Raw genomic sequence first — 19,394 nt, forward strand, 5'->3', positions numbered from 1 at the left:
GTTATAGAATGCAAATTCCTTGAAGGCAGGCACTCTTTCATTTGTATCAACTCTCAGATAAATATTTGATAAATTCAAATGACTGGTACCAAACATACTGCTTCCTTGCTTTTATCTTTTATGTGACTGCCTTCATAAAGAATCATATAGCAGTCCATACTTTTTTTATCCAAACCTACTTACCAGTATTCTGAAAATGAGACATAGAATCAATCTTTGGCTTTAAATATATGGGAAAACTAATTAAAGCCATTGGGAAATCTCAATTTTTTATTTTTTATTTTGATTGTAATGTACTAAGTATAATTACACTGAAAAAGTCATCTTAAACTCAAATATGACAAACTTGAGCACTAGGAAATTTTTTTAAAAATTTCTCTCTAATTACATTTTTGTCAAAATCAAAGCCTTTTTTTAACAAGTGCCATGGAATTGTTGAAGAACATCTCAAAACATAAGGGACAATGACTAACCAAACACTTTTCTGTAATACCAACTAAGGTAGATCAGATTATAAAACCTCAGAAATACCAAAGGAAAGATGCTTTCTCAAGAACGAAAAGAAAAACCTTAATTCCCTCAACATTCATTTCTAAATCAACCTTAGGAAGGCACCATTTCTAAAGAACTGGACCAAAACGTTGTTGTTGAACCATTTTTGGTCAATGTTTGAATCTTTATGACCCCATTTTGGGTTTTTCCTTGGCAGAGACGTTGGAGTTGTTTTCTATTTCCTTCTCCAGCTCATTTTACAGATGAGGAAACTGAAGCAAACACAGTGAAGTGATTTACCCAGGGTCACACAGCTAGTAAGTATCTGGGGCCAGATTTGAACTCAAAGAGATATCTTCCTCACTGCAGGCCCATCACTCTATCCACTGTGCTACTTAGCTGTCCTGGGCCAAAATAAGTTTGTACTTAAAAGGAAAAAGGAAAACTATCCAGCCTAAAAAACTACTTTTACATTAGAATATCAGAAAACTTAGCTTTACTCCCATTTAAATATTAAGCAGTGGCTTTCATCCCTGTCTCTCATATGCTAACTTTTCAATACTTATCTATACTTTTTTTTTTTTTTTTTGGTGAGGCAATTGGAGTTAAGTGACTTTCCCAGAGTCACACAGCTAGTAAGTGTGAAGTGTCTGAGGCCGTATTTGAACTCAGGTCCTCCTGACTCTAGGGCCAGTACTCTATCCACTGCACCACCTAGCTGCCCCCATAAGCTTCTATTTTTAAGGGAAACCTGTGTATTTACTAATAAGAAACATTACTGCTTTATTTATTTAGAGAATCCATGACTTCCTTAACATGTGGCAAACCTTCATTTATTCTTTTAATTTGTATATCTTCTTTGGTTCCTCCAAATCATTATTGACTGAATAATAAACTCAGAGAGGGCACAGTGCCATAGCACATAGGGTTGTCCAAAGGATTCTGAACTTCCACAATACAGGGCATATCTCTATTTGCTTATTTAATACATGTGTTTATTCAGTGCTTGTTAAATTTGTGTATCTTGTGAACTCTCTGTATTTATATTATCTCAATATGAGGGCACTGTGCCACATCACACACACACAGGTCTAGAAAAAATACTTTGTGATTATGTGAAAGATGAAATTAATTTTGGGGGTTGAAAGGTGGCTCTGGTTATATAAAAGAAAACTAATATAAATATGATCGACCTCAATTACTGGGAAATAATAGATAAATAAGAGCCATACATATTTTTAAAAAAATATTTTAACTCCATTACTTTATTTCAATGTTCTCCACAGCCTTTTTATTTTGCTACAAAAAAGAAAAAAATTTCATTTTGTTTTATCTTTCCCTTCCTCTCTCCATTTATAGGCAATGAAATCAGCATAAAGAGAACAGCAGAAAAGAAGAGCCTTGAGTCTGAATAGCCAATCAGTGCCTGTGTAATCATGACTTGAATGGGAAAAAAAAGCATTCAAGTGAAACAGAAAAAAAAAAAATAAGACTGGAAAACTGAGAAATTTCCTGTGGGCTCATCTGAAATGTGGAAATGTTTTAAAAAACAACCACTAAAATAAATTCAAAATTTCAGACCTTAGCCAAAAATTTTAAAATATTTTCTTTATCAAAATATGCTCCCCATTCCAACACACTTAGAAACATCTAGGAGGTTCCTCATTTTGTAGTCTCCCTGGCCCCCAATACTTTAGCAGCCACACAGGCAAAAATTAGGAGTATGTAGCCAATAATCTACCTGTAATTTGTAAAAAACTAAGTTGCTAACCCCAAGCTGCCTTTACAAAGACATCTTGCATGTTTGGAGAAAACTTCCTAACATTCCATGCTGTCCAAAAGTACAATGAGCTGCCACAGAAAATAATGAATGGGTACCCCCTCCCTGAAATTTATTAAGAAAATTCAGGATAACCATTTGTTAGGATATTTGTAGAGAGATTTTTTTTCAGGTAAGGGTTGATCTAAATGAACTCTAAAGTTTGTTCCAAATCAAAATCATGTTGTTTAGTTGTTGTTGTTGTTGTTTGTTTATTTTAATTTAATTTTTTTTGTGTGTGGGCAATGAGGGTTAAGTAACTTGCCCAGGGTCACTCAGCTAGTAAGTGTCAAGTGTCTGAGGCCAGATTTGAACTCAGGCCCTCCTGAATCCAGGGCTGGTGCTTAATCCACTGCACCACCTAGCTGCCCCTCACATGATTTTTAATTCCTTATTGGTAGAGAAATATACTCTTGGCTTTCATTCTAGGTAGAAGTACTGAATTATTTTCACCTTTAGCCCTACATATATGTTCACATTGTCCAGACCTTGGTCTGACCGTAGTAGGGAAACAGCTTATTTACTAAATGGATCCATTTGAACCCTATTAAAGAATATTGTACATAATTTACATTAAAATATAAACCCAGGAGTCCACGAAGGTGAATGACCCTTTAATGATACTGCAACTGACATCCATTCTGTATGAGTCTTATCCATGACCATAGGGGCTCTCTACTCAATGTACTGAGAAACTTGATCATTTTTTCTTGATTTTGGGATAATACAAAGGGAGCTTATCCAATTAGATTTCACTTTCTTTCTCACTCTTTTTTTTTTTTTTTTTTGGCAGGACAATGAGGGTTAAGTCACTTGCCCAGGGTCACACAGCTAATAAGTGTCAAGCATCTGAGTCTAGATTTGAACTCAGGTCCTCCTGAATCCAGGGCCAGTGCTTTATCATTGCCTCGCAAAAAAAAAAAAAAAAAAAAAAAAAAAAAAGGATATGCATGAAAATTTTATATAAATGGGAAAGTAGGCTTATAGAACAGTAGTTGCTGATATTAGTTACCTGTCTTTGGTATTGTTAAGCCATTTCTATAGCTCTGTATCTCCACCTCCTTCTCTTATGGCATAACCCTCAATTCCCTCACAATTGTGTTGCCTCCAGCACAAATAACTTCTACATACATTTCACCTAATCCAACTCCTTTTCCAAGATTTGTTCTCTTTTCCATTTCTACCTCCTCTGTAGGTTATAGGATCATATATTTAAAACTGTAAAGGATGTGAAGTGTCATCAAAACCAGTGAAGACGTTTCCAAAGATACACAAGTAGAAGTAACAGAGTCAGTAACAGTCAAGATTTGACCCTCCTCTAATTCCCAAACCAGTACTCTTTACCAATTTATAATTCTTATTGCTTAGAATCAAAGTGTGGTGGCAACATTTTCCTTCAGAAGATCATATAGTTAGAATTGGAAGGGACCTTACAGGTCACCAATTCCAACCACCTCTTTTTACAGATAAGTAAACGCAGATCCAAAGGGGTTAACTAAATTGCCCAGGGTCACAAAGGATCAAATATTGGGGTGGGGGAAGGGGCTTAAATAGAGATTCCAAGTCCAATACTCTATCTACAATACCACTAACCTACTTGGATGGGAAAAAAAGTTTTTTGTAAAATAAAGATACAAACAAACAAATAAATAAGCAAGTAAGGAAATAAATGGAATGAGTTAATGGATAAATAAATTAATTAATAAGCAAACAAATGAATATATATATATATATATATATATGTATGTATGTATGTATGTATGTATGTATTCATCTCTATGAGTTCAAATCTGGTCTTCCTTATTGGCTCTGTGGCCCTGGACAAGAAGTCGCTCAACCCTGTTTGCCTCAATTTCCTCATCTATAAAATGAGCTGGAGAAGGAAATGGCAAACCACTCCAGTATCTTTTCCAGGTTAACCCCAAATAGGATCACAAAGAGTCAGATGTGACTGAAACAACAACAACAACAACAAAATATTTACAGATCTTGTTTCATTTCTCTTCTACTTTTTATCCTTCATCCATCTTCATCCTTAAATGCCCCTGAGATAATTTTGTTTAGCTGTGCTTCTCACCAGGCATTAAATAAACTGATTTTTTGCTATCCATAGTTTTTATTTATTTATTTAGATTATATAACTCATAATTTTTCATCTTTCTAATACATAGGACTTTTTTCAAAAGAATTTTGATCTTAAACCAATGTTACCCTTGGTTTCCATTCCTTTCTCCCTGGCAATGAATTCAAGCGTTTGTTAACTAAGGTGATTTTTAGACTATACTGCCAATATCTTTTAATTATAATGTTGATTTTTTAAAAAATGTAAGAGCTCCGACTCTTAGATTTCATGATCTAAAGTTCAGCTTAATGGTCAAATCTGTTAAAACCTTTTTTGATTCTGATTCTGTAATACATTGTTAGGTCTCTTTTGAAACTTTGTGCACCTGCATGATCTGATAACCACATCATCCATTTCTTTGTCCAAATTATTGATAAAAATGTGAAACAGCATAATATAGAGCATAGTCCCCTTGGTTTTATCCATTCTACTTTACAAGATCTAGGATTTTGTAGCACTTCTCTTACGTATGTGTCTTATTCTAGTTTTTACTCTATTTGTGGGTATCTGATCACACCTACTAGGTTATCCTCCATGTTTCTTAAGTGCAAGGACTAGTTTTATTCTTATATCCCCCAGGTGTAGTTTAATAACCATTTGTTGAAGGAATGAACAAATTCAAGTGAACCAGAAAATTTGGAGGCTGCTCCTGGTAAGTAATAATGTCTTTTCACTCTCTGTACTTCAGCTTAAAATAGTTGTGATGTCACTATTGGTATTCCATTCAATTAGGTTCCAGCCCTTATATAACTTAGTAGATAGTCTTCATGAGTTGTTATGGTAAAAAAAAAAAAAAAAAGCAAAACAAAACAAATGAAAAAAAAACCTGAATCATAAGGCAGTCAACCTGATAAGTCTCTCTAAGCTTAGCTATGTTGGCCCTCACGTGACAAGCATATATATTCATCACCAATCTTTTTTTTTTTTTTTTTTTTAGTGAGGCAGTTGGAGTTAAGTGACTTGCCCAGGGTCACACAGCTAGTAAGTATTAAGTGTCTGAGGCCGGATTTGAACTCAGGTACTCCTGACTCCAGGGCCAGTGCTCTATCCACTGCGCCATCTAGCTGCCCCACCAATCTTTATTTAAAGCTGTTCCAGCTTTGAAGGGTCTGTCATGAATTGTGCTCTGTTGCCATAATCTTGGGGAACCTAGGATAGCCTTTACACTGTGAAGAATCCTCAGCATAGAACTTTAGTATTGAGTTCTCTACCTTTTATAACTTTAAACAACAATAACAAAACCATCTGCAGTATTATCCAAACGTTTTTTACATTCATAAAAACATGAGAACTATAGAAATTAGAACTGGAAGGGATGGCAAAGATCATCTAGGCTGATCCCTTCATCCTCATGTTTTTTTTAAAGGAAATAGTACTTCAACAGCAATAAACTATAACTAAAGTCTAATAATTTCATTGGTTCCTAAAAATACTTTAAAAATAGAAAGAATAAACACCTTCTAGCTCTAAAAGTAGTTAAGAACAGGTCTATAATGTGAAAGTCCCTAAACAACCAATCCTCTACCAATCTGTTCCTTGTAAATTCATTTACAACCCACTTCTGAATAACTGAAAATCATTAACCTACTGCTCTCCCAGTGATTTCTGGATTCTCTTAAAACACAAGGAATTTATGTTAACAATTAAGGGTATTATGGTTTATAAAACTACCCATAAAGTATTAAAACCCTTCTAAATTTAAATCGTGAAATTGGCCCATTCTACTTCATCTGTTTTTAATGTGGCATATTCTCCAAATAGGCTAAACCTGCTTGAAGGTCAGAAAACCCATCTTTTGAAAACTCAAGGGATTCCTTCTGTGCTTCTATTTCCTGAGTAATTTGTAAAAGGGAAATACAAAGTCCTAAATGGCAGTGTACAAAGCCACTCCAGATCTAGTTCCTAAAAAAATAAAAGCGGGATGAAAAAGATTTACAAATAGTAGGGGATGATAGTAAATACACACCTTAAAAATGAAATGCACTGTGGTAGTTAATTCATATAATTAATAGCATAATCTTATTGTATTTATGATCATTGTGAGACTCATTTAGATTCATCCATTAATTAAACCTATATAGTCTTCCATCCTTTCAAGATACTAGAGCAATCTTATTACTTAGATAATAAAATAAACACTTCTAACTTAAATTACATGTCCAGTAATATGTTATCTGTTGGCAGTACTGGGAATAGACTCCTGGTATTTTAAATCCCTGGGTCACACATTGTAACAGGCCCCTTGATTTATGTATTACCATAAAATGGATTGATTGCTATAAACACAACCACAAGCTGAGCTTTTTCCTCTAATATGTGAACATTTGGATATAAAGTATTGACACCACAAATCAACCATCCAGCAAATCAAATTATCTTTAAAATTTAGTTAAAATTTGGACATTTAAAATGTAATTCTCAGTAATATTTGCCATCATAATTTTCTCCATCTTCTCTATGACTACCCCTAAGTCTAGAAATATGGTTTTATTCTAAGATAAATATAGACATCATTGCTGGCATGGGCATAGTCAATTTCATCCATATCAATAAATAAAAGCAGTAAATTTTCAAAATATTACTTTGTACAAAGATTTAATCTCCTATTACATTTCCTTTAGAGGGATAAGTAACATTGAAAGGTCATTCTCCAGGTAGTGCTTACTACAAGTCTATTATCTCCTCCTTCCTCCCAAATTCCTCTCCCCCAAAAAAACTTTTCTCCTTATAACTTCACTGTTTCTTCCTGTGGCTCCAAGATTTATAATTTCCATGTATAAAATCTTTGTAACATGTCTGACTTCTTACTCTCTCACTCCTCATAGTCATCAAGTCCTGTCATTTCTACTTCCACAAAATAACTTTCCTACTGTCCTTCTCCAATACTAACACCCTACAACACTACTACCCTATAATGCTACCACCTACTTTAGACAACAGTAACAGCCTCTCAGTATATCTTCCTGTTACTATTCTTGCCCTGCCTCCAATTGATCTTTCATAGCCATCTTGAGGTGATAAAGTGGAGAAATGATATGGCTCAGAGTTGGGAAGACCCAAGTTCAAATCCTCCAGCCTCAGAAACTTACAATCTGTGTAATCATGGACAAGTCATTTAACCTCTGATTACCTCAGTTTCCTCATCTGTAAAATGGGCAGTAAAATGGTAAAACACTCTATTATCTTTGCTAAGAAAATCTCAAATGGTGTCAGAAAGAGTTGAACATAACTAAACCATAATAAATGTGTTTTGTAAGTAGATTATGCTGTAAGCTCCATGAAGGTACCTCATTTAACTAATCAATCCACAGGAGTTTATTTAATGTTTTCTTTGTATCAGCATTATGGAGGAAAATTAAGAAATATAAGTCATGGTCTGTTCTCAAAGGAATTTATCTTCTATTCAGGAAGAAAGCATCCTGATATAGGAGAGTTAAACACTAGTAGTAATTGAAATCATAAAAGACAGGCACTATTATAAGACTATACATGATTAATTGTCTGATGAGTAGCCTAGAGAATAACTGCAGTGATTATAAAGGGAGTGTGATGACTGTAGGCCAGAAAATATATGAAGGCATCATGGACCTTGGTCTAGAAAGAGAATTAGGATTTAGAGAGGAGAGAGAGAGGAGTGGGGAAAGGACATTTCAAGTAAAAAAGGAATGGTTTTGTGAGAGCTGGGTGCCACAGTGGATAAAGCAGTGGTTCTGGATTCAAGAGGACCTGAGTTCAAATCCGGCCTCAGACACTTAACACTTACTAGCTGTGTGACCCTGGGCAAGTCACTTAACCCTCATTGCCCTGAAAAAAAAGGAACAGTATGGGCAAAGGTGTAGAAGTAGGAAAGTTCAAGCAATGTTTAGGACATGGTAAAAAAGCAGATCAATTTGTCTGGAGCAGAGAATGTAGAATATGGAAAGGAGGGTTCATGGGTGATCTAAAAAGAAAAGGAAGAGGTGACTATGTGATGAAGGGTCTTTTATGCCACATAGAAGAGTTTGGATCTTGTCCATAGCAAGTAAGGAACCACTGAAGTTTCTGAGAGAGTGAGAAGAATGATAAAGGCAGGCTTTTTGTAAAGCTCCATCTGCTTATGCAATTAATGATGCACTAGCTGGGAAATAGTGAAACTATTGAAACCATTTAGCACTTAGGGGGTCAGTCAGCACATATTTAAGTGCTGAAGATGTGCTAGGTATTGTGCTAAATGCAAGATATATAAGAAAAATACAGTCCCTGTCCTCAACTAGCTTACAATCTAAAGGCAAAAGATAATACTAAGTGTACAAGAGGAAGCTAAAAAGAGGGAAAAAGGGAAAATTTTGGAGATGGAGAGGAATGTGATGAAAAAGTACAATGGAATGCTGCAAGATGAGAAATAAAGAGATGGCTGTCCCAAGAGCCCACCTTAGATGGTGATTTTAGGTTCGTTGCTCTACCCTCCAATCAGAGGAATAGAAGATACTCTTGAGATAAGAGTACCAAGGCTGATTCAGTCTTTCAAGGACAATGAGGATCCTGGTAATGGGACCCCAGAGGCATGATGGAAAAGTCAAGAAAAGTGCAGGCAGTTGGAAAATGAAGAGATAGCTGGCCTGGGTGTCCTAGTTAGATGATAGAGACATGAAATAGGTCTTGATTCTGTACTACCTGATAGCTGAAATTACTTTTTATCTGAAATGCTCCCCTTTTATTTGGAGTGACTGGAAATGACATAACTAATTGTTAGGGCTGTTCTGGATCTCTAGTGAAATGTCTGTACTTGGTTTTGTTATTGTTGTTGAGTTGTTTCAGTCATGTCCAACTCTTCATGACCCCATTTGGGGTTTTCTTGGAAAAGATACTAGAGTGTTTTGCCATGTCCTTCTCCAGCTCATTTTATAGATTAGTAAACTGAAACAGAATTAAGTGGTTTGCCCAAAGTCACACAGCTACTAAGTGTCTAAGGCCAGATTTGAACTCAGGAAGAGTCTTCCTGAGTCTCGGCTAGATACTTTATACCAACTTGTGCTTGTTTTGCCTATTTAAGGAAATAGTCTTTCAAGTGCAAAAGTTTCTTGTCGTACAAATTCATTTTGATTTAAGAAGTAATTAATAAGTTTCTACTGTATGACTTGCACTTGACAAAAGCAGAAAAATGTGAACACAATATTACCCTTGCTTCAGAGAGTCCCTGTGTAATGTAATGGAAACTACTTCTGACTGGAGTCAGTAAACCTAGATTTGAAATTAGAATCTCACACTTACTAGTCATGTGATTTGAGGCAAGGCAGATCACCTCTATGAGCCTCAACTTTCTCCTATGTAAGGTGAAGGATTGGAACTATAAAATGATTCCTGAATTTCAAACCTATGTTCTCCATCAAGAAACATGATTGAAAGAACATTCATGTAAAACACCAAGTTAGAGTAACTATTATAAGCACCACTCACAAATGTAATTCCAGCACCTCTTTCAATAGCATCATATGACATCATAGGTCTGAAAGCACCTGTTCAGTTTCAAATACATTAGGCATCTATCCAACTGCTTAAATGCACTGAAGACTAGACCAGTCATCAGCTCAAAAAGCAGTCATTAAAAGCCATCACTAAAAGGTATGTGGGTTGCTTGGTTTCTATCCAGACCCACATTCTGAATACTAGAGATATACAGAAGGGGTAGAAATGGAAGTGGATTTTCTGGCCAAAGCAAAAAAAAAAAAATGCTGTAATAGTACCTCCTCTAGTACTTGCTAATAATTCCACCTGCCACAATAGCCAAATCCCATTTAGATAGAGAAGGATCCTGTGGTACTGGTGCCATGGGACAAGGAAAGTATATGTGTGATTTTTTTGCAGGTTATACTGAAAAAGCTGTGCATACATCACTAATATTCAAGTCTGGTTGGAGCCTGGACTATATTACCTACTCAGTGATCTATCCAAATAACAAGAACTGGAGTCTAAAGTCCAAATATCAGAGGCCAAAACTTCAGCTTTGACACAGGAACCCCGCAATCTCTAAGCCTTTATTGTGTTGTTGTATAAGACATCCTGCATACTGTTTTGTTGTAGTTATGAGTTAACAAAACAGTTTGTATTTGTGTTTATTTTCAAGTTCATGCTCCATCCTTAACCCCATCTCCTCCCCCTGAAAAAGAAAAAAATATCCAATTTTTTATTTCAGAAATAAGCCTGTAGGAGAAAAAAAAGTAGATATAAAAAAATCACTATATACTGAATTCTGACATCCAGCATAATTGAAACCATAGCCTGGAACTTTGTAAAGGAATATTTTCATATGAATTAAGTGGTTTTATTTTGTTAGCATGGGAAATGCACCTATTTCACATCCTTTCGGAAGTCTTCCTCACCTTTGAAACAGGATATAGTGACATTTTGAATGAGAGAATCAAAAACTGGCAGAATAGCAGAATTGCAAGGAGCCCTTAAAGACCATTTGGTCTAAATTTTAAAGAGGTGAGAACTAAAAGCCAGAGAAATAAAATGATCTGCCCAAAGATATATTGGTAGTAGGTGACTGAACTAGAATTCAAACCCAATTCTCTAGTAAACATGTGCTATGTTCTTTCCATTTTAATATCGGTTCCTATTAGCTAGCTAGACAGATACAGCCAAGACAACAGAAGTATTGTTTTCTAGGACATAGGTCTCACTATCTTATCCAGGCCAGAAGTACAGCAGCCAATTTTGGGCCCCACCCTACTACTGATTGGCATAGAAGCTTTTACCTGCTTTGATTCTGACATGGGCAATTTCACCCACCTCTCCCTCAGACAGCCTGATGGCCCCTTTCCCCCAGTTTGTGTCAAACTTAGTGTGGACACCCAACCTGCATAGCTCTTCAGAACTCCTAAATTCAATTGATCTGTCCAGCTCAAGGTCCACAGAAGGAGGGGACAATAAACTATAAGTATATACCAGCACGCCTGGCAGGAGTGTGTAACGATTGGAATAACGCCACCTGCTGGATACTTACTGTAGAAGAGTTCTGCCCATGAAGCGAAGGTCTTTGAGGGCAAGACCAGGAGTCTTTTCTTTGGCATCAGGAAGTGACGCGGACTAGTGGGAGGAGGAAGGAAGAGACTGGCGCTGAGTCTCGCGCTTTTTCCTTTGGACTCTGGTGGAGAGGGGAGCTAGAAATGTGCTCTCCCTTTAATAGATAGGAATCTAGGCCTTTCTCTCTCTCTTTACCAAATTCTTATTCTCCTTAATAAATGCTTTAAAAGTCTAACTCTTGCTAAAGCTTATAATTTATTGCAGACACGCGGACCACTCATTAGATATTTTAGACAGGACTAGCTAGAATTTTAGGCCCCTTAAACAAGTGCATTTCTTTAAAATGGTGTCTGAGTAGTCAAAGTTCCATCCCCAAATTCTTACCTCTAAATTCCCTGCATTTTACTTATAAGAGAGCCCTCAGAAAATATTTACTCTCATTCCATATACAATTCTACCAGCTTGGTTAAGCATAGAGCCCTAAGAAGTAACAGCTGAAAAGAACAGGGATATAGAAAAAACAAAAGAAAAAAATACTACTGAAACCAAGACTGCCAAATCTGAAAAAACATGATTATCTTAGTCCATTTGCTTTAGGGACAAATAGATCAACACAGGTCAACAGACCTGAGGGCATTGCTGTATCATAGTACAGAGCAGGACAGCATGTTCATAATAATGACCTGAAGTCATCAAGAAAAGGTTAAACTGAGTTCAGAATGCTTGTATAATACAGAAGCCTAGAAGCATATAATATTTCTGAAAGTTTTCCATCAAAAATTATAGATGTAAAAACCCTCTTTGACACTTTAAGAGGTGTCAGTAGTCTGGAGGATAGGGGAGTAGATAACCTCATTCCCTAATGGATCTAGATATATGTACTTTGTGGAATATGCTTTATATACATGGTATACTAATGAAATCTCTCAATTATCCATATCTCTTTCTTTTCTGAATATTGGAAGCATTCATATTGAATGGACTATAAGATAGTTTTAATTTGAATGTCTTTCTCACAACATTATTTCTTGATAGCATAGCAAGACCATTTTTGCTCCCTGGAACAAGGAAATAGAAAAGGCTTAAGTGATGTGAAGTTTCAAAAAAGAATAATAACAAAAAACAAAATAACAACTTTCTTTAACAAACACACACACAAAAATGGGTTACTATAAACTTTCTCCTAATGTTCTCTAGTAAGTACAAAGAGAAAAAAAATCTATTCATTTATGTTGGGCTGTGGTTCAAAAGTAAAAGATGTCTGTGAAACTTTATAGATATAAAAATCATCTTGCTTTCCAAGGCAACAAGCAGTTGATTGATCCAAATACACATCCAACAAGGACCAGAGAAAATTCCCCCAAGATATAGCAAGTGCTCTATTGGCCTCTGGATATATCAATGACTGTCATAACAAGGCAAGCAGTTTGAAAGAACCAGAAGCAATACCTAAATAATAAGCAAATGGTCGATACATGGAATAAAGGTCCCCTGGATGAAGTCAGGGTTCATAGTGTTGCTGCATGGAAAATGTCCTCCAAGTAATTTTCAAAGAGAGAAAGAAATATAATGAATATGACTCTAATCCTACCCAAGTAAAAACCGTTTGGGGAAAAAAAGTATACTTTTTTTAAAGAAAAAAACTATGGTGGTATGTAAAATGTGGAGACCACAAACGTCCCTCATATATTTGCAAATATAATGGAACCAACCTCTTTTTAAAAAATTTAAATATGTTTTTGTAATATTAGACATCCAAGCTGAAATCAGATTTCTGTTTCTGGTACTGTTATCAAATCACCATCTAACCCTGAAAAAATGCTTTCACTTCTTTGTCTACTTTCCTTCAGTAAAATGGGAAACAAAAATGGCCACCTTTCTTTCAAACAATATTCATGAGTAGACAATATAAAGTTGTTAAAAGGTAACCATCAAAAAAAAAAAAAGGTAACCATCTATATAGATACATTGAGATAGAATACTAGGCTTCAAATAAGAAAAATCAGTATTCAACCAAACTTCTGACACTGTAAAGCTGGATGACCCTGAACAAGGGACAAGTTCTATGTTTCTCAAGCAGCAGCCTATAGCTTGATTAGTAAATCATAGTCAGGTTATGATTTGCCTTTTTGATAAGATTTTCAATGCTTGGAGTTCTCCATGCTGACAAAAATCACACAAAAGTTCCTTTGTGTAATTGTGTATGTGTTTGTATACATGCACAGGTATGTGTATGTATGTGTACATCCACAAGCTGTACGCATATATGGCTACCTATTTTCATTAGTCAAACAAAATATAATAAAGACCAAGCAGCCCAAACCATTCTGAAGACAACTTACATCTCATCCATTCACCATGTCCCCAGTTTTTCATTGCAAAGCAAGACAGAGTGGTCAGAACTCTCTAAGCCTAATCATCTTCACAAAGATGGTTTGCTGATAGGGCTACTTCTGAGTTTGACTAGCCATTGGCTTCAAAACCCCAAGATTCAAAGGTAATCTCAGCTACTAAGCAGAACATGCATCTTTAAGAACTAACACTTATATACTGCATTAAGATTTGCAGAGCACTTTACATTTGTTATTTCATTTGATCCTGACAACAACCCTGTGAGGTAGGTGCTATCATTCTCATATTTTACCTGTGCAGTTTGTTCAACTCCTGCAAAGTCTTTTCAATGATAAAATATTGCAGCAGATAAATACATTGGGAAATATATGTGATGCAAGAATAAAAATGCCATTAAATTTTACTGAAAAGGATCAACTTATCACTAATAAATGGTAAATGTGGTCTTTTTTAGCAGTAAAACAGATTAAACACTAAATCAAAATAAATAACTCTCCAGTCTTTGTAACTTCAGAGATAGTCATCGCCACAGTCAGTGACTTCATAAATGGTAATACAGGATAGTTTTGTTTTTCAGCTTTTGTAATGAACTGTATAAATAGAAGGTACTACAGATGTGTAGTTCAATATTAATTTTTTCCTAAGTAAAATCTATACTTTATGAAATTCACAGCAGCTAAGAAATAAGAATTTAATTCATTTGACCCTTTTCCTGCACATACCATAATTAAATTTTATAAACATTTGGATGATTCCAAATCTATTAATATTTTCTTAAATAACATACAAATAAGTTAATGAAGAAGAGTGAGGAAGAAGATTATATGAAAGAATAGAATATGATATTATTAACCAAAAAATGTGTATTCTTTATGCTCTTCACTAATTCTGATCACGACCTATAATTTATTAGATAGGTCCTAAGGAGATGTCTCAGTCACTGAGAAGTTAAATAACTTGCCCAGAGTCACCTACCAAGTAAGTATCAGACTGGAGTTGAACTCATCTCTCTAACTCTGAGCATGGCATTCTATCTACCACTCCATGCCATTTCTCATGTATTCTTATGTGCAGAACAGCAGTAGAAATAACAAGTATAATTCAAGAAATGGGATTGTCATTCAGATCTATTACCTTTGTATTTACTCATCAAAGGTATCCGTAATCAGAAACTTTCCTCATACAGTGATAAGATTTACAAATCACTTCAGCATTCACAGACATTTATTAACAAATTCTACTTTTATTGGATTATTTGCTTAAATTCATTTTCACAAATTTTCTTCCAATGAATGACTATTAAGTTTCCATTCATCGGTTGAAAGGAGACTTCCCAAAAGTGATCATGTATACAATTTATTAAGGTATTCTGAAGACAAGGCCTTGGGATCTAAAAGCTCTGACTTGAGTATATAGGAGAAGATAACTCACTTAGGTAGCTTGACATTTTTTTTTTTTAGTGAGGCAATTGGGGTTAAGTGACTTGCCCAGGGTCACACAGCTAGTAAGTGTTAAGTGTCTGAGGCTGGATTTGAACTCAGGTACTCCTGACTCCAAGGCTGGTGCTCTATCCACTGCGCCACCTAGCTGCCCCGGTAGCTTGACATTTACTGTAATACATTGATCCTCCAATTGTGGTTATTAGTGATGTGTGTGTGTGTAGGTATCTGTGACAAAAGCCACGATAAGGATCACTGAGTACTGAAAAGCAAATTTCAGCATTCACTTCAGGGTACATACTCTATTGATTCATCCATAAAATCAAACAATTATTATACTGAGTATTCTATTTGAAGTTGATATATTTGTATCAATATAGTTTAAAAGACTATTTAAATGTTATAGAGGAGCAGTTAAATATGAACCAAATTCCTATAAGACTGAGGCTGCCATAAAAAGGAGATTAACTACAATGATCATGGAGGGAATATGATTACTGTGGGTTAAAGAGAAATGGCAAGGTGTCCCAGAGCCGAACCTAGAAAGGTATTTAGAATTCAGAGAGGAGGAGGGAAACAGTGAAAGGTATATCAAGTAAGAAGGAATGGAGTGGGCAAAGGTACAGAAGTAGGAAAGTTATTTTGAACAAAGTCCTATTTGGGAAAAATTAGGGGGAAAAATCTAAAGGTTGTTTTATGCTCCTATGCTAGCTATCAGTTTGTGATGACATCTTGATAAAGCATGTCTTTTAGTCATTCAAATTCATCACTTTGTCACTGAAGAGAACAATGATAGATATACCAGTTAGGCAAAAAATAAATAAATAAATAAAAGGTAAGTGTCCTTGCAATAGCTCATTTTTATCATATGTGTTGACAGGACTAATTTTGTCCCCCTCAATTATCATAGTAAACTCAATAAAGATTTACTAAGTCTCTACTATGTACAAGTCACTGTGGTACATGTAGAAGATAGAAAATTAATAATGACAGTTCTTACCCTCAAAAAGCTTATTATCAAATGGGAGGGAGAGACATAGAAATAAGTATATGATACAAGGCATAATATAAATAGGGGCAACAAAAGCTAATCAAAGTTCTCTGCTTAGAAGAGGAGGTAATGAGGGGAAGAGGTCAGGAAAATATATGACCTGTCAAATACTTTCAAGATCATGTGCTCTTGCTGACCAAACAGGGCAAGTGGATACTTCACCTACTGGTTGGAACTTAGGGGGCAGGAAGAATAAGGATTGCCCCCCTCGAGAAAAAATTATGACAAATTTGGCACAGATTTTTTCAAACATGAGGTAAGAGGAGGACAGTGATTTGAATGACAGTTACTAGGGTCTCTAGAAAGAGTGGAAGCCTGAGAAGAAGGTATGAGAGGCTAACTCACCTGTGAATACATTCTGGAAACCATCAGTGGCAGCCTGAACTCCTGAGGACTTTCTGGACAGAGCTGGAGGGGTTCCAGCAGATCCTTCCTGGGCTGCCCCACATTCCAGGAGGTCTGCTGAGCCACCCACCCTGGGCTCCCTCCTCTCCACTTCCTCTGTCCAGTCAGCAGAGCGGCTGAGTCCCCCCACAAGGCTGCTGCCACCTGCCTTGTGCTTCTTGACCTGGGCAGCAGTGGAAGCCAATGTAGCCCTCTGACCCCGGCTCAAAGAAGGCTCCGGCCTTCTCTTAAACCGGGGGCTCTGACTGGGGGACTGAGAAGGTGAGTGGTTGGGTGAGCTAAGTTGCCGAGTGGTGGTCTTAATGTAACACGGATTAATCAGTGGGTAAGGCTTGAAGCATCGGGGACTGGGGGCAGGGCTGTCCATCTGGGGAGGCGTTGGGCATGCCTCTGGCACTTCCCCCTCCTCCTCTCCTACCTCAGAGGGAGTCTCCTGGGGGCCCTTATCCCACTCCTCCCCAGGAGAACCCCTGGGAGCATCTTCAAATGCATCCTCATCCTCATCATCTGTGTCTCCTGCTTCCTCAACAGAGGGTACAGTTGCAGTCTCCCCCAACCCTGGCTCTGGGAAGGGGAAGGCAGTGGAAGGAGAGTCTGTGGTTGCAGGCAGAGTTGTAGCCACCGGGGCAGTTACCTCCCAATCCACTGCGCTAGGGGGAGGTGGCTTCTCTTGCACTGGAGGCTCAGGGGGCAAACTGTCTGGGAGGTCAGAGAGGGCAGATACAGCCTGCTCCGTGTCTGGACTCCCTGGTGCTTCCCCAGCCCGACTGACAGGCCCCAACAGAAAGTGGTCCAGGCCAAGGAAAGCCCCGGGTTGGAGAGGAGCAGAGCCCAGGGGCACTGAAGAGTCCCCGGAGCTGACCACACCACCTTGGTGCTGCTGCTGTTGCTGCTGCTGGAGCCGAATTGCCTGCTGAATATCTGAGAGCAAGTCCTCCTGCTCTGTGGCTGAATGAAAGCTATATATGTCTGTATCTGAGCCTGAACTGGTCCTTTGTCCATCTTGCACCCCAGGGGCTGCTTCCAGATCCCCTTCTATAGCAGATTGAACCCCGAGCCCTGCAGGCCCGGCCTCACTTGGACGACTGACTTCGAAAGGGTCCGTGCCCTCTGTATCTGACAGGCCCACTTCGTCGGCAGACAGGCTGAGATCAGGGGTCTTGGTGACCAAAGAGTGAGCGCTGTCCAGCTCCGCTGTTTGCAGGGCCTGGGAGTCCAGCACATCTTCCCGCGAACCGACGCCCCCCTTTCCCTTAGATAGGTTCTTCCTGATCCGCAGGTTGTAAAAAACCGAGGCTCTGGAGTCTGACTTGCTCTTCTTCTTGCCAGGCTCTCCAGTGCCACCTCCCCCTCCCCCCTTTCCATGTTTGCCCAGCGCCTTCTTGCCCCCGCTCCCCTTCTTGGTGCCTTCAGCATCTCTGGGCCCAACAGCATCCTCCCCGCCACCGCCACCTCCTCCTCCTTCTAGGGAGGCATCACCTGCACTCCTCTTCAGTTTGCCATCCTGGTTCCCCATGTTGCAATCCCGCTGCAATGCCGCCCAGCCTGCAGTCAGGCCATCCCAGAGGTTTTCATTCCCCGGCTTGGTCTGGGAGAGACTCCTGGGGAAGCCAGGCCGATGTGCAAACTGCCCAGCAGGAAAGGAAATGCGCTCTTGTTTGGCCCCTCTTCCATCTGCTGGAGCCGCTGCTTTGCATAATGCGAGGCGGCTCCTGCTGCTGTGGCTGCTGCTGCTGCTGCTGCTGCAGCTTGGACTCTGATGGGCTCGAACATGCTCAGTGCAGCACTCCTCGCCGCAGACAGCTCCTTCCAATGGCTGCTCCTGACGCAGCTGCTGCTTAGGCTGCGTTCTGGGCGGGTCTCCACCGCCCCCTCTTCCTCTCTTTTGCCCCATAGGAAAGAGAGCTCAAGAAAGGTTGCCTGCATCCCAGGGACTTTCACCTCCAATTTATGAATCGGATTCATTGTCTCTGCCCTAAGAGTTTGTCAACTGGAAGATCCATTGTCACAACTTCAAAGTCCAGAGACCTAGTGGGGGGAAAGGAAATTTAGAAACGAAAAGTTTAAAGAATGGGGAGGGTGGGAAAAAGACAAACTCTGAAATTTGTAGGCACCATAATGTTACTGTCACTTAGCTTCTCTATCCCTCAAGGCCAGATCGGCTAACTTTGAGACATGAACATTCAATAAATATTTCTGAATGAATAAATGCAGTGTCTTTAATAATTGAGCATATAGTTGGACATATGGCTAAGAGAATACACATTAGACTCCATTTCCTTCACGGTTGCTGCAGTCTCTATTTGCAACGACAGAACATTATCATTTTTTTAAAAATTGATTTTCTGATTAGGGGGGATTTACAACTAAGAAGAGGGAAATCAGGAAAGTGAGTGATTCATGGGTTAAGGTGTTAATTAAAATGTTAATCTTCAAAATTTCATGTATTTACCATATAAATCAGGCAACATTTGTATTCAAGGAGAGTTCATATACTATACCTCCCAAGAGGTTAAACTCATCAATATTAAACACATCACCATTGTCTCTTCCTATAAGAACCCTTGGCAGAAAACAAATTAAATCCAAAGTTACCATGCAAATGAGTGTCTCTCAGCCCCAACCCAGCCCTGGCCACTAGCATATCTTACAGGAAAAACATTTCCCTTCTAAATATGTAAATATTTTGCAACAAACAACCCAGCATAC

General features: G+C 38.0%; 1 protein-coding gene across 2 annotated transcripts in view; it reads right to left on the bottom strand.

The window, feature by feature from the left end:
• FMN2 (formin 2) overlaps window positions 1-18,570 on the bottom strand; it is a 453,587-nt gene extending 435,017 nt beyond the window's left edge. The window contains exon 1 of one of the 2 annotated variants that reach the window (XM_044003674.1): window positions 16,626-18,570. In XM_044003674.1, the coding sequence (XP_043859609.1) occupies window positions 16,626-18,201 (1,576 nt within the window). In that variant the 5' untranslated portion in view covers window positions 18,202-18,570. The remainder of the gene's footprint in view (window positions 1-16,625) is intronic. The other variant, XM_044003673.1, reaches the window with a different exon arrangement.
• Window positions 18,571-19,394: the final 824 nt, after the last annotated feature.

This window comes from Dromiciops gliroides, chromosome 4, assembly GCF_019393635.1.
Source record: "Dromiciops gliroides isolate mDroGli1 chromosome 4, mDroGli1.pri, whole genome shotgun sequence".
Lineage (NCBI taxonomy): Eukaryota > Metazoa > Chordata > Mammalia > Microbiotheria > Microbiotheriidae > Dromiciops > Dromiciops gliroides.